Below are 12773 nucleotides of genomic sequence, written 5' to 3'. Positions count from 1 at the left end.
AGATCAGAGACAGACGGGACAGGAAGGTCAGAGACAGACGGGACAGGAAGATCAGAGACAGACGGGACAGGAAGGTCAGAGACAGACGGGACAGGAAGATCGGAGACAGACGGGACAGGAAGATCGGAGACAGACGGGACAGGAAGATCGGAGACAGACGGGACAGGAAGGTCAGAGACAGATGGGACAGGAAGATCAGAGACAGACAGGACAGGAAGGTCAGAGACAGACAGGACAGGAAGATCAGAGACAGACAGGACAGGAAGGTCAGAGACAGACAGGACAGGAAGATCAGAGACAGACAGGACAGGAAGATCAGAGACAGACAGGACAGGAAGATCAGAGACAGACGGGACAGGAAGATCAGAGACAGACGGGACAGGAAGGTCAGAGACAGACGGGACAGGAAGATCAGAGACAGACGGGACAGGAAGGTCAGAGACAGACGGGACAGGAAGGTCGGAGACAGACGGGACAGGAAGATCGGAGACAGACGGGACAGGAAGATCGGAGACAGACGGGACAGGAAGGTCAGAGACAGATGGGACAGGAAGATCAGAGACAGACAGGACAGGAAGGTCAGAGACAGACAGGACAGGAAGATCAGAGACAGACAGGACAGGAAGGTCAGAGACAGACAGGACGTGAAGATCAGAGACAGACAGGACATGAAGATCAGAGACAGACGGGACAGGAAGATCGGAGACAGACGGGACAGGAAGGTCAGAGACAGACGGGACAGGAAGGTCAGAGACAGACGGGACAGGAAGATCGGAGACAGACGGGACAGGAAGATCAGAGACAGACGGGACAGGAAGATCAGAGACAGACGGGACAGGAAGGTCAGAGACAGACGGGACAGGAAGATCAGAGACAGACGGGACAGGAAGGTCAGAGACAGACGGGACAGGAAGGTCAGAGACAGACGGGACAGGAAGATCGGAGACAGACGGGACAGGAAGATCGGAGACAGACGGGACAGGAAGATCGGAGACAGACGGGACAGGAAGGTCAGAGACAGATGGGACAGGAAGATCAGAGACAGACAGGACAGGAAGGTCAGAGACAGACAGGACAGGAAGATCAGAGACAGACAGGACAGGAAGGTCAGAGACAGACAGGACGTGAAGATCAGAGACAGACAGGACATGAAGATCAGAGACAGACGGGACAGGAAGATCAGAGACAGACGGGACAGGAAGGTCAGAGACAGACGGGACAGGAAGATCGGAGACAGACGGGACAGGAAGGTCAGAGACAGACGGGACAGGAAGATCGGAGACAGACGGGACAGGAAGAACGGAGACAGACGGGACAGGAAGATCGGAGACAGACGGGACAGGAAGATCGGAGACAGACGGGACAGGAAGATCGGAGACAGACGGGACAGGAAGATCGGAGACAGACGGGACAGGAAGATCGGAGACAGACGGGACAGGAAGATCGGAGACAGACGGGACAGGAAGATCGGAGACAGACGGGACAGGAAGGTCAGAGACAGACGGGACAGGAAGGTCGGAGACAGATGGGACAGGAAGATCGGAGACAGACGGGACAGGAAGATCGGAGACAGACGGGACAGGAAGATCGGAGACAGACAGGACAGGAAGATCGGAGACAGACGGGACAGGAAGATCGGAGACAGACGGGATAGGAAGATCGGAGACAGACGGGACAGGAAGATCGGAGACAGACGGGACAGGAAGATCGGAGACAGACGGGACAGGAAGATCGGAGACAGACGGGACAGGAAGATCGGAGACAGACGGGACAGGAAGATCGGAGACAGACGGGACAGGAAGATCGGAGACAGACGGGACAGGAAGATCGGAGACAGACGGGACAGGAAGATCGGAGACAGACGGGACAGGAAGGTCAGAGACAGACGGGACAGGAAGATCGGAGACAGACGGGACAGGAAGATCGGAGACAGACGGGACAGGAAGGTCAGAGACAGACGGGACAGGAAGGTCAGAGACAGACAGGACAGGAAGATCGGAGACAGACAGGACAGGAAGATCAGAGACAGACGGGACAGGAAGGTCAGAGACAGACGGGACAGGAAGATCGGAGACAGACGGGACAGGAAGATCAGAGACAGACGGGACAGGAAGATCGGAGACAGACGGGACAGGAAGATCGGAGACAGACAGGACAGGAAGATCAGAGACAGACGGGACAGGAAGGTCAGAGACAGACGGGACAGGAAGGTCAGAGACAGACAGGACAGGAAAGTCAGAGACAGACGGGACAGGAAGGTCAGAGACAGACGGGACAGGAAGATCAGAGACAGACGGGACAGGAAGGTCAGAGACAGACGGGACAGGAAGATCGGAGACAGACGGGACAGGAAGATCGGAGACAGACGGGACAGGAAGATCGGAGACAGACGGGACAGGAAGGTCAGAGACAGATGGGACAGGAAGATCAGAGACAGACAGGACAGGAAGGTCAGAGACAGACAGGACAGGAAGATCAGAGACAGACAGGACAGGAAGGTCAGAGACAGACAGGACGTGAAGATCAGAGACAGACAGGACATGAAGATCAGAGACAGACGGGACAGGAAGATCAGAGACAGACGGGACAGGAAGGTCAGAGACAGACGGGACAGGAAGATCGGAGACAGACGGGACAGGAAGGTCAGAGACAGACGGGACAGGAAGATCGGAGACAGACGGGACAGGAAGATCGGAGACAGACGGGACAGGAAGATCGGAGACAGACGGGACAGGAAGATCGGAGACAGACGGGACAGGAAGATCGGAGACAGACGGGACAGGAAGATCGGAGACAGACGGGACAGGAAGATCGGAGACAGACGGGACAGGAAGATCGGAGACAGACGGGACAGGAAGGTCAGAGACAGACGGGACAGGAAGGTCGGAGACAGACGGGACAGGAAGATCGGAGACAGACGGGACAGGAAGATCGGAGACAGACGGGACAGGAAGATCGGAGACAGACGGGACAGGAAGATCGGAGACAGACGGGACAGGAAGATCGGAGACAGACGGGACAGGAAGATCGGAGACAGACGGGACAGGAAGATCGGAGACAGACGGGACAGGAAGATCGGAGACAGACGGGACAGGAAGATCGGAGACAGACGGGACAGGAAGATCGGAGACAGACGGGACAGGAAGGTCAGAGACAGACGGGACAGGAAGATCGGAGACAGACGGGACAGGAAGATCGGAGACAGACGGGACAGGAAGGTCAGAGACAGACGGGACAGGAAGGTCAGAGACAGACAGGACAGGAAGATCGGAGACAGACAGGACAGGAAGATCAGAGACAGACGGGACAGGAAGGTCAGAGACAGACGGGACAGGAAGATCGGAGACAGACGGGACAGGAAGATCAGAGACAGACGGGACAGGAAGATCGGAGACAGACGGGACAGGAAGATCGGAGACAGACGGGACAGGAAGATCAGAGACAGACGGGACAGGAAGGTCAGAGACAGACGGGACAGGAAGGTCAGAGACAGACAGGACAGGAAAGTCAGAGACAGACGGGACAGGAAGATCAGAGACAGACGGGACAGGAAGGTCAGAGACAGACGGGACAGGAAGATCGGAGACAGACGGGACAGGAAGATCGGAGACAGACGGGACAGGAAGATCGGAGACAGACGGGACAGGAAGATCGGAGACAGACGGGACAGGAAGATCGGAGACAGACGGGACAGGAAGATCGGAGACAGACGGGACAGGAAGATCGGAGACAGACGGGACAGGAAGGTCAGAGACAGACGGGACAGGAAGGTCAGAGACAGACGGGACAGGAAAGTCAGAGACAGACGGGACAGGAAGATCAGAGACAGACAGGACAGGAAGATCAGAGACAGACGGGACAGGAAGGTCAGAGACAGACAGGACAGGAAAACAGGAAAATAAAAACCAAGAAAACAAAAAGTTCTTAACAAAATAAAATGTAGGTAGATTGATCCCACTACGTGTTTGTACTTGTATGAAGCAATAACCTATCAGCATGTAGTATTTATATAGCTGATACAATTCAGATCTTCTTCAAAACTCCGTCCCATGCCCAGGGGCGTATCTAAGCATTTTGGGGGCCGAGGCAAAATAGACCCCTGCCAGGTATTTAAAGTTGAAGTGCTCTCTGTTTTTATATTAGACTTTTTATATTTGCAATAAAGTCCAAAAGTGAAGAATTGATGTTATTTTCTACTTGATTGTTTTAGCTAGCTCACAGAAGTGATCTGTTGTTAAAAATGAAAATAAAAGGTAATTAAATAAAAAATAAGGAACATTCTGGAACTGTTTCTTCCTTTTCTTTCTTTTTATGTATCGAAAGTATCGGATCGGGACTCGGTATCGGCAGATTCTCAAAATCAAACGACTCGGACTCGAGGGCAAAAAAAACCTGATCGGGACATCCCTACTTAGCACAAACAAAAAGGCACATTTAAGGTGCAGCTTTCTTCCTAAATGAACATAAAACATAATAAATCCACACCATAAGAGGAGAGAGAGTCATGGTCATTTCTCATAAATCCGACACGGCTGATTCTAAAACGATTCCATCAGGACTTTGGAGTTCCACCGTACAGAAGAAAGGCCCCGGTGAGGATTTCCAGAAAGGTTCCTCACACTTCCCAAAGGACCTTCCGTGAGCTCTGGAGCATGTGGCTCTGAGTCACTGAGCACCTGGAGAGCACGTCATCATGGTCTGGATTCAGTAAAGATCCCCAAAAAAAGAAACGCTGCGTTAAACAAAACCTGCTTCTTTCTGGTCAAATACCAGCAGAGCACCCCTGAGGGCTCCGACAGCAGTCCAGGGATATGCCTGTTGGGATGTTTGTCCTGTGTGTCTCCTTGTTGGACTGGTATTCTGTCCAGGGTGCACCCTGCCTGTTTGCCTGAAGACAGCTGGAGATGGGCACCAGTCCCCTGCCACCCTGGAAGGATAAGCTGGTATTGATAACTGATGGATGGATGAAAATGTAGCGCAATGAGAATTTTTCCATCTGTAACGCTTCACCACCTCCTAGTTTACCTAAACCACCAAACGTGATTATTCTCCATGTGACCTGTGGAGGTGAATTATAAATCCAGTTAATCCTCTTCCCACTCATCTATTAGCTGGATTAGACCCGCTGGAGATGTTGGAGTAATTAAAAATACACGTTCTCGTGAAAGGGAACATTCTCCCTGTCTTTGGTGTTTTTGGGCGGTGATGATGCTCAACGCCACAAAATAGGAAATAAAAAATCTTAGAAGATAAATTAAAGAAGAAATTATAGGATTTCGGTGTTTTATATTTTTCTCTTGATGAATTTTAGGCTTCATTTTGCCTTTTTGCCTTATTTTCTGTTCTTTGGTCTAAAGCTGAGTCCAGATACTATAAATGTTCATCTGCACCTTCTGCAGGGGTTCCGCTTCACCCAGCTCCCTGATTTGAGTATCGGCTCTCCTCCTCCACTAATCCCCTCCAGACCAGGACCTCCACCCGGGACCTCAATACGATGGTAACACACACACATACACACACACACACACATATGCAGGCATGTGCACATACACCCATGCATATGCACACACGTACACACACACACACACACACATGCAGGCATGTGCACATACACCCATGCATATGCACACACGTACACACACACACATGTGCACACACAAATACACTCACACACACACATACACCCTCCCATGCGCCCATGCATATGCACACACACACACACACACATACGCATGCACATATGCACACACGCATGTATGCACACACACACACACGTATGTACACACATACAGGCATGTGCACATACACGCTCATGCTCCCATACATATGCACGCACACACACATTCACACACATGTGCGCGAGCACACACACACGCGCACGTATGCGCACACACACATGTGCACACTCACGCACACAAATACACTCACACACACACATACACCCTCGCATGCACCCATGCATATGCAAACACACACATACACACACACGCGCACACACCCACACACACGCATGTATGCACGCACACACACACACACACACACACACGCACGCACACACACACACACACACACACACACACACACACACACACACAAATATGTCCACTTGAGAGACTTTACATGCAGGAACAGGAACAGAACACGTCATCCGCTCACTAAGATATTCATCACACCTTCAGTGTTGAACATTTGGTTCTAACGACTCTCAGAGATCCAGTTCACAGGAAGTAATCACTTCTGCAGCTGCTTAAGGGCTAAAACCGAGTCCCATCAGATTATTATTCAGCATTATTAGAAGTGACTCTGCAGCTGCGATGCGTTGGTCTGCATCACGTGAGCATTCTGTTCCATTGTTGTTGCTGTGGGTTGCTGGGCACACTAGCACTGCAGAGACTGATTGACTCCGCTGCTCCGGTTTGTGTGATGGAACGTGATCGCCATCTACTGGACGAAAAGAAAATAACACCTGCAAAAAAAGCTGCTGAGGGACAAGAACCAAAACTTAACAATGAAATGAAAATGTAGTTCATCACTGAGACTTCAATTACATTTTCATGATATTTTAAACAGTTGTATGTGTGTTCAGTAATGCTCATTAGGTATCAGAACTGTGTGATTATCGGTGTTATTTAGGTTTCAGTAGGTAATCAGGGAGCTGTGCTCACTCCAGCTCCTCCAGGCAGGAGGAGTGTAGCACAGTGATCCCTCTTTAGTATGCAGTGTGCGGCGTTAATGTGCTCAGTGCATTATGGTGACCTCATCTGTCCTCTGGTCCTTCACTGTAGTGCGATGCTCACCGAGCCTCTTACGCTGCAGAGACCCGTCCTTTGGTGTAGACTCAAGAAGAAATATGATCCCTGACCGACGGGGGGACAGGGGTCCATTCGCCGAGCAGACTCAGAACCGATAAATCAAACAGCAAGGTTATCTGTCCAGATGCTCAAAGGCTTTGAAATCTGTTAGGAACCAAGGGAACAAAGTTAGGAGACATCAACCCGACTACATGGCTAGACTATATGCTGGTGTCTCGTTTGAAACCTTTAAAAAACATTTTAAACCGTTTTTGCATGGTCAGCTCTTCCACAGCTGTTTTACTCTGCTTATGCATGTGCTGATGGTATTCGTGCACGTGAGCCACAACATCAGACTCCAGGCTTTTCTTAAAGGGGCATTATGGAAGTTTGACAGCCAGAACATGTATAGAAATAATAAATGTCTTCTTCATACATTCTCCTGCAATGCCCTGGTCCTGTAGAATGAGCCCTGGCATTTTTACTGTGATTGCCTGTTTTTCTGTAAAATGACAGAAAAAGAGAGATGCTCGGGTCGAGCAGGCTGCTTCATGCGCGTTCACGCTCAGGCATCGCCCGTAGCATTTGCTATCCGTAGCTTTAGCAGCAGAGAGAGAGGTAGTGCCACTTTGTCGCTGTTCCTAACGCCTAGTGACAAAGCTAGCTACATTTCTGAGGACCCTTAGCTACTTTCTGTACAACTTTCTTCTAGATATTTCCTGCAAATTAGCAGCAAAATAGCCATTTTCGCTTCGAACCGTTCTTTGGTTTGATGTTGTTTCAGCTGTCATCAAGGACATAAAGGTTACAGATACCTTGAATGTTACTAGAGTGTAGCTCACCTAGTAAGACGTCAGACTCTCATGCAGAAGACCTGAGTTCGATTCTGGATGTGAACATAGTTCATTTAGAGTTTCTTTTTTACATTAATGGTATATTTTTTACAGTAAGAAGCCCAAATTTTTAATTGAGACTCGCTGTACGGCATTGAATTGACAGATAAAAAAGATGTGGGTTCAACTTTAATTTTGGAACAATTTTTCAAGCAAGGGAAGGGAATGATCTGAGCATGCAGGAGGACTGACCCATCATAAACCTTTGTCGGCTGTGCTGAAGAGAAAGGTACAGAACCAAATTATTTCATTAATTAGCTGCGCGTTCTCCTGTCCTCCTCCCCCCCCCCCCCCCCCCCACACACACACGGGACTGTCTCAGCTGTTATTTTCGTTAAGGAGTGTGCACGTACAGCATGCACGCCTCGTTCACGAGCCTACTATTGAAGCTGCCGTTACGCTTTTGGCCTGAGGGGGCGATCGCGAGCGTAAAAATTCAAAACTCCGTGGGCCGCCCAGTGCTGCTGCAGGTTTCATTTAAGCTCCTGAAAGACATCTGCTTCATAGATGCCCTAAAGCTTATTGTTCAGTGACGTTTATGTTTATTTACCTGATTTGTGTTTAATTCAGCTTGTTGTCTTCAGTGAGTTCAGTTAGATTTTTCTGTCTTATTCAAAATGATGATGACATTATAATTGTTGCTCGTACATTTTTAGGTTTGTGTTCCTTTTCACTAAAGTTCAGTGCATTCGTCAGTAAGACGGGGACCAAACAGAGCAGAGGTGCCCTCAAGGGGGGTTCGGAGGGGCGTGGCCACCCTGCTGCCCCTCCCACATGTTCATACAAATATACGTTCATCGTCTCTAATCTGAAACTAAGAAAAAATATATTTTTAAAATGATTTATTTCATAAACCACACGTGTAATAAATAAATGCCAGTAGCTTTTCTGGATAATTTTGTAGAAACAGGAAAAATAAACAGTTTTGAAATCCTAAAACTGGTCCTGGAACCAGAACCGGGTCTGTGTGAAACTGTCCGCTAACAGGTGTTTCCTCTGCAGTAACAGCTCCACCCCTGATGTGAGTCTGAAGCCCCGCGTGTCCGAAGCCTCGGAGCACAACGGCGCCCCCTATCTGCCGCTCTCCAGGACGCCCTTCCCTGCTGTCTCTGTGGACCAGTCCATCAGCACCTACTCAGGCAGGACACGGCGTGGGGACACTAAAACCCAGATGGCGCTGAGCTCTGCATCAGGTTGATAATATTTACTCCGTCTTCACAGGAAATCCAATAACAGCGGTCTACGCCATATCAGCCAACCGTCCAGGCTACTCAGATTACATCGTCATGTCTCCGCCGTCCTCGTACCGGAGCCCGTCCTGGATGTCCTACCCGCCTGAACCCGAGGACCTGCCGCGGCAGTGGAACGACACGCCTGTAAGAGCACGTCTGGGGTGAAGGGATGATGAGGCGTTTCTGTTTCTCGTCTGTGATTGAGGCTGTTCTCCCACTTTTCGCTGCAGAACTCACGTCACCTCGAGACCATCTGCTGAAACCCACCGGCAGCGATACCGAGCCGAAACACTCGGTGGGTTCTACTGTCCGCTGGTTTTTCTGTGATTTTATTTAGTAGTTGAGTCACATTTTAGAACTAAAGGGATTTTTTTTAAGTGTTTCTGTGTAAAATGCTGAATAGTTAATGTCAAACTTATTTTATTCTGCAGAAAAAAAAACTTTCATTGGTCCAATTAAAAGTCTGGATTTAGGCCTCATGGACTGAAACATTTCGGTATGATTACAATTATAGTCCGATGCTATTGGTGAGCAGTCCTCCCATGTTGGCAGTTAGGCGGTGTGTTGCTGGTCTAACAGCCCGGAGCAGCTTTTCCACCAGACAGCAGCAACAGTGTCTGGCTTGTAGGTCAGATCTGAGATCAGCCTGCAGCTGAACGGCTGTCAGGATCAAATAAAGCTGCTCTGTGTGTGTGTGTGTGTGTGTGTGTGTGTGTGTGTGTGTGTGTGTGTGTGTGTGTGTGTGTGTGTGTGTGTGTGTGTGTGTGTGTGTGTGTGTGTGTGTCTGTGTGTGTGTGTGTGTGTGTGTGTGTGTGTGTGTGTGTGTGTGTGTGTGTGTGTGTGTGTGTGGGTGTGTGTGTGTGTGTGTGTGTGTGCGTGCTTGTGTGTGTGCGTGCTTGTGTGTGTGTGTGTGCATGGTTGTGTGCTTGCGTGCGTGCGTGTGGTTGTGTGTGTGCATGCATATGTACGTGTGTGTGTGTGTATGTGTGCGTGCTTGTGTGTGTGTGTGTGTGTGTGTGTGTGTGTGCGTGCTTGTGTGTGTGTGTGTGTGTGTGTGGTTGTGTGTGTGTGTGTATGCACATGTGTGTGTGTGTCTGTTTGTGTGTGCGTGCGTGCGTGTGCTTGTGCATGTGTGTGTGTATGTGTGTGTGTCTGTGTGTGTGCATGCTTGTATGTGTGTATGCACATGTGTGTGTGCGTGCTTGTGTGTGTGTGTGTGCATGGTTGTGTGCGTGCGTGTGTGTGGGTGTGCGTTTGCATGTGTATGTGTGTGCGTGTCTGTGTGTGTGTGTGTGTGTGTGTGTGTGTGTGTGTGTGTGCGTGCGTGTGCGTGGTTGTGTGAGTGCGTGCATGCGTGTGTGTGTGTGTGTGTGTTTGTGTGTGCGCGTTTGTGTGCGTGTGTGTGTGTGTGTGGTTGTGCGTGTGTGTGGTTGTGTGTGTGTGTGTGTGCATGGTTGCATGTGTGTGTGTGTGTGTGGTTGTGTGTGTGTGTATGCACATGTGTGTGTGTGTGTCTGTGTGTGTGCGCGTTTGTGTGCGTGTGTGTGTGTGTGTGGTTGTGCGTGTGTGTGGTTGTGTGTGTGTGTGTGTGCATGGTTGCATGTGTGTGTGTGTGTGGTTGTGCGTGTGTGTGGTTGTGTGTGTGTGTGTGTGTGCATGGTTGCATGTGTGTGTGTGTGTGGTTGTGTGTGTGTGTGTGTGTGCATGGTTGCATGTGTGTGTGTGTGTGTATCATATACATTTGCTCTGTTTCGTCTCATATGATGGTTTTTCCCCAGGTGTCTCTCTGGCTGCACAGACGACCTCCTTCCCCTCTCAGACCTCCCCTTCCTCACAGCTCGTCTCTTCGTCCCAGAATCCTTTGTCTTTTACCGACGAGAACCTCGCCCGTACTCCTCTCTGTTCTGTAATCTGAGCACCGAGCCTCGCCGGTCCCTTCTGGCTCTTGTGGATCTGTAGCTCCGACATCGACTGCCTCTCCTGTGAAGACCGGTGCTGTTCAGCTGGAGGCCCGTCACACTGGTGTTTGGATCTGAGTCCAGAACAACGTGACCATCGTGCAGTAGCTGCCGTCCTCCCGGCACTCCATGGCCCTCGGTTATCAGTACATTACTGCCCAGGCCAAGACCGGTGCTCCTCATCTGAGCTGAGGTGGACCGGACCGGACCCCGAGGTCCACCATGAAGCCAGGACAGCTGAGCGGACTTTAAACTGTGCGTTTTTCATCCAGATCCCCGTGTAGACCTCCTACAGCTGGAGATTATGTGTCATTTTAATCTTGAGTGAGAAAAACAGAAAAACTGAAAAAAAAAATCTCGTCTTGAGTCGTCTCAGTTTTAGTTTTTGAATATTTGTGTGCTTTCGTCTTATACTTTTGTGCATTGATTCTTATCAATGGATTAATGTACAAAATAGCTGGGGGGGGGGGGGGTAAGTGCTGCTGTTTTAAGACGAGAAGGATGTTCTGCTCTCGGAGGCGGAGAAGGTTGTGATTATGATGGATTTTCTATCATTTTAAAATCAATTCTTTAACTTTTCCTTCAACAGACTAAAGAAAAGAAGAGGCAGTGTCTCTCTTCTGTCGATCGCCTGATTAGGATGTCTGTTCTGTTTGTGCGACTCCACCAAAAACAGACGCTCTGCTCTGGAGGAGCCACGCTCCGAGCCGCCAGACGGCGTACATGTACTCTGCTGTAATAAAAAACAGATTTATTCACCTGAGCCTCTGAGGACGAGGCTCAGGTGAGCCTCCTCCACGTGTTCAGCTGTAAATAGCAGACTTAACAAAAAGATTTATGCAAGTAGTTCGGGTTGGAAGCTTTGCTCGACGTTTTCCCGACACCACTTCCCTCCCTGCTCCGCGTTAGTGATGAAGAGACTGTCTCTGGGACCCCCGGAGGGCGGCGCGCGCTTCAGCATCAGCCGGCGTCTCACAACCGTTTCAAAGCAGCGAGTCATGAGTCGAGTCGAGTGCAGCTGCAGTGTTTTTAACACGTCGCCAATAGCCATAAAATAGCGGAACTGATGCAATATTTTAATACGAAGAATGTCGAAGCCTAAATTTTCTTGTTTTTACTGAGAGGACTGGCTGTGTTTGAAGCTTCTGGTCGTTTAGGTGTTAGTAAAGGAGATTATAGCCATATGTTAACATCAGTTAGTGAACAGATTAGGATTATAGAGTCTAAAACTAAAACCTGAAACCAAAATAAGAAGTAATATGGCAACAATGCTCAGTATTTTGTTCTATTTGAAGCTAAAACTGCTTTAAATCCACTGAAACTACTCAGACAATGAAGGACTGTCGTCTTCTTCCACTTCTGGCTTCTTCCTCCTCTTTTTGCTGTCGTTTGAGTTTTAACAGAAAGTAAAGTTATGGTGCGAGATGACGGAAGTGTATGATCAGTGCTTTGAGTCGTCACTGTCACCCCAAACATGTCCACGCCACCCTCGCCGTACGGCCGTGTCGCCGTCTTTCCGCTCCAGATGCCTTCAGCAATCAGGAGTTTTGGGTTATTTTCTATTTATTTTGCTGTCTGATGAAACTTTGACTTCATGGTGGTGCTGATGATGGCAACGATGAACGCTCATGGATGTAATTAAGATGGTTTTTGGTGAATTTAAACAATAAATACAAACTAGAATGGTGTTTACTGGTGCTTTTTTACTCTATTACAGATAAATATTAGCATACTTTTAACATTTCGACTGCACACCGTGTAAGTACTCGGTTTGACCACTAGAGGGAGACACGTGGTTTTCAGAAGGTGAGTCATTTCCTCATTTGCTAAAATTAAATGTGTAGTACTGAATATTTCTGTAGCTGTTGCACACGCGGGGTGGAAGGAAGTGCATCAGGA

At 49.2% G+C, this 12773-nt stretch overlaps 2 protein-coding genes across 4 annotated transcripts in view; both read left to right on the top strand.

The window, feature by feature from the left end:
* kiaa1549la (KIAA1549-like a) overlaps positions 1-12562 on the top strand; it is a 134346-nt gene extending 121784 nt beyond the window's left edge. For all 3 annotated transcript variants that reach the window (XM_070550536.1, XM_070550537.1, XM_070550535.1), the window contains 5 exons: positions 5400-5497; positions 8687-8823; positions 8906-9060; positions 9147-9211; positions 10695-12562. In XM_070550536.1, the coding sequence (XP_070406637.1) occupies positions 5400-5497; positions 8687-8823; positions 8906-9060; positions 9147-9176 (420 nt within the window). In that variant the 3' untranslated portion in view covers positions 9177-9211; positions 10695-12562. The remainder of the gene's footprint in view (positions 1-5399; positions 5498-8686; positions 8824-8905; positions 9061-9146; positions 9212-10694) is intronic.
* Positions 669-4410, top strand: LOC139069690 (titin homolog). Its single transcript, XM_070550539.1, has 2 exons — positions 669-1970; positions 2019-4410. Exons 1-2 carry the CDS (start codon positions 669-671, stop codon positions 3900-3902), a joined length of 3186 nt encoding a protein of 1061 aa, XP_070406640.1. The 3' UTR covers positions 3903-4410.
* Positions 12563-12773: the final 211 nt, after the last annotated feature.

Source organism: Nothobranchius furzeri, chromosome 4, assembly GCF_043380555.1.
Source record: "Nothobranchius furzeri strain GRZ-AD chromosome 4, NfurGRZ-RIMD1, whole genome shotgun sequence".
Taxonomy (NCBI): domain Eukaryota; kingdom Metazoa; phylum Chordata; class Actinopteri; order Cyprinodontiformes; family Nothobranchiidae; genus Nothobranchius; species Nothobranchius furzeri.
Note: the sequence above shows the minus strand (reverse complement) of the source record. Positions and strands in the feature narration are given on the sequence as shown.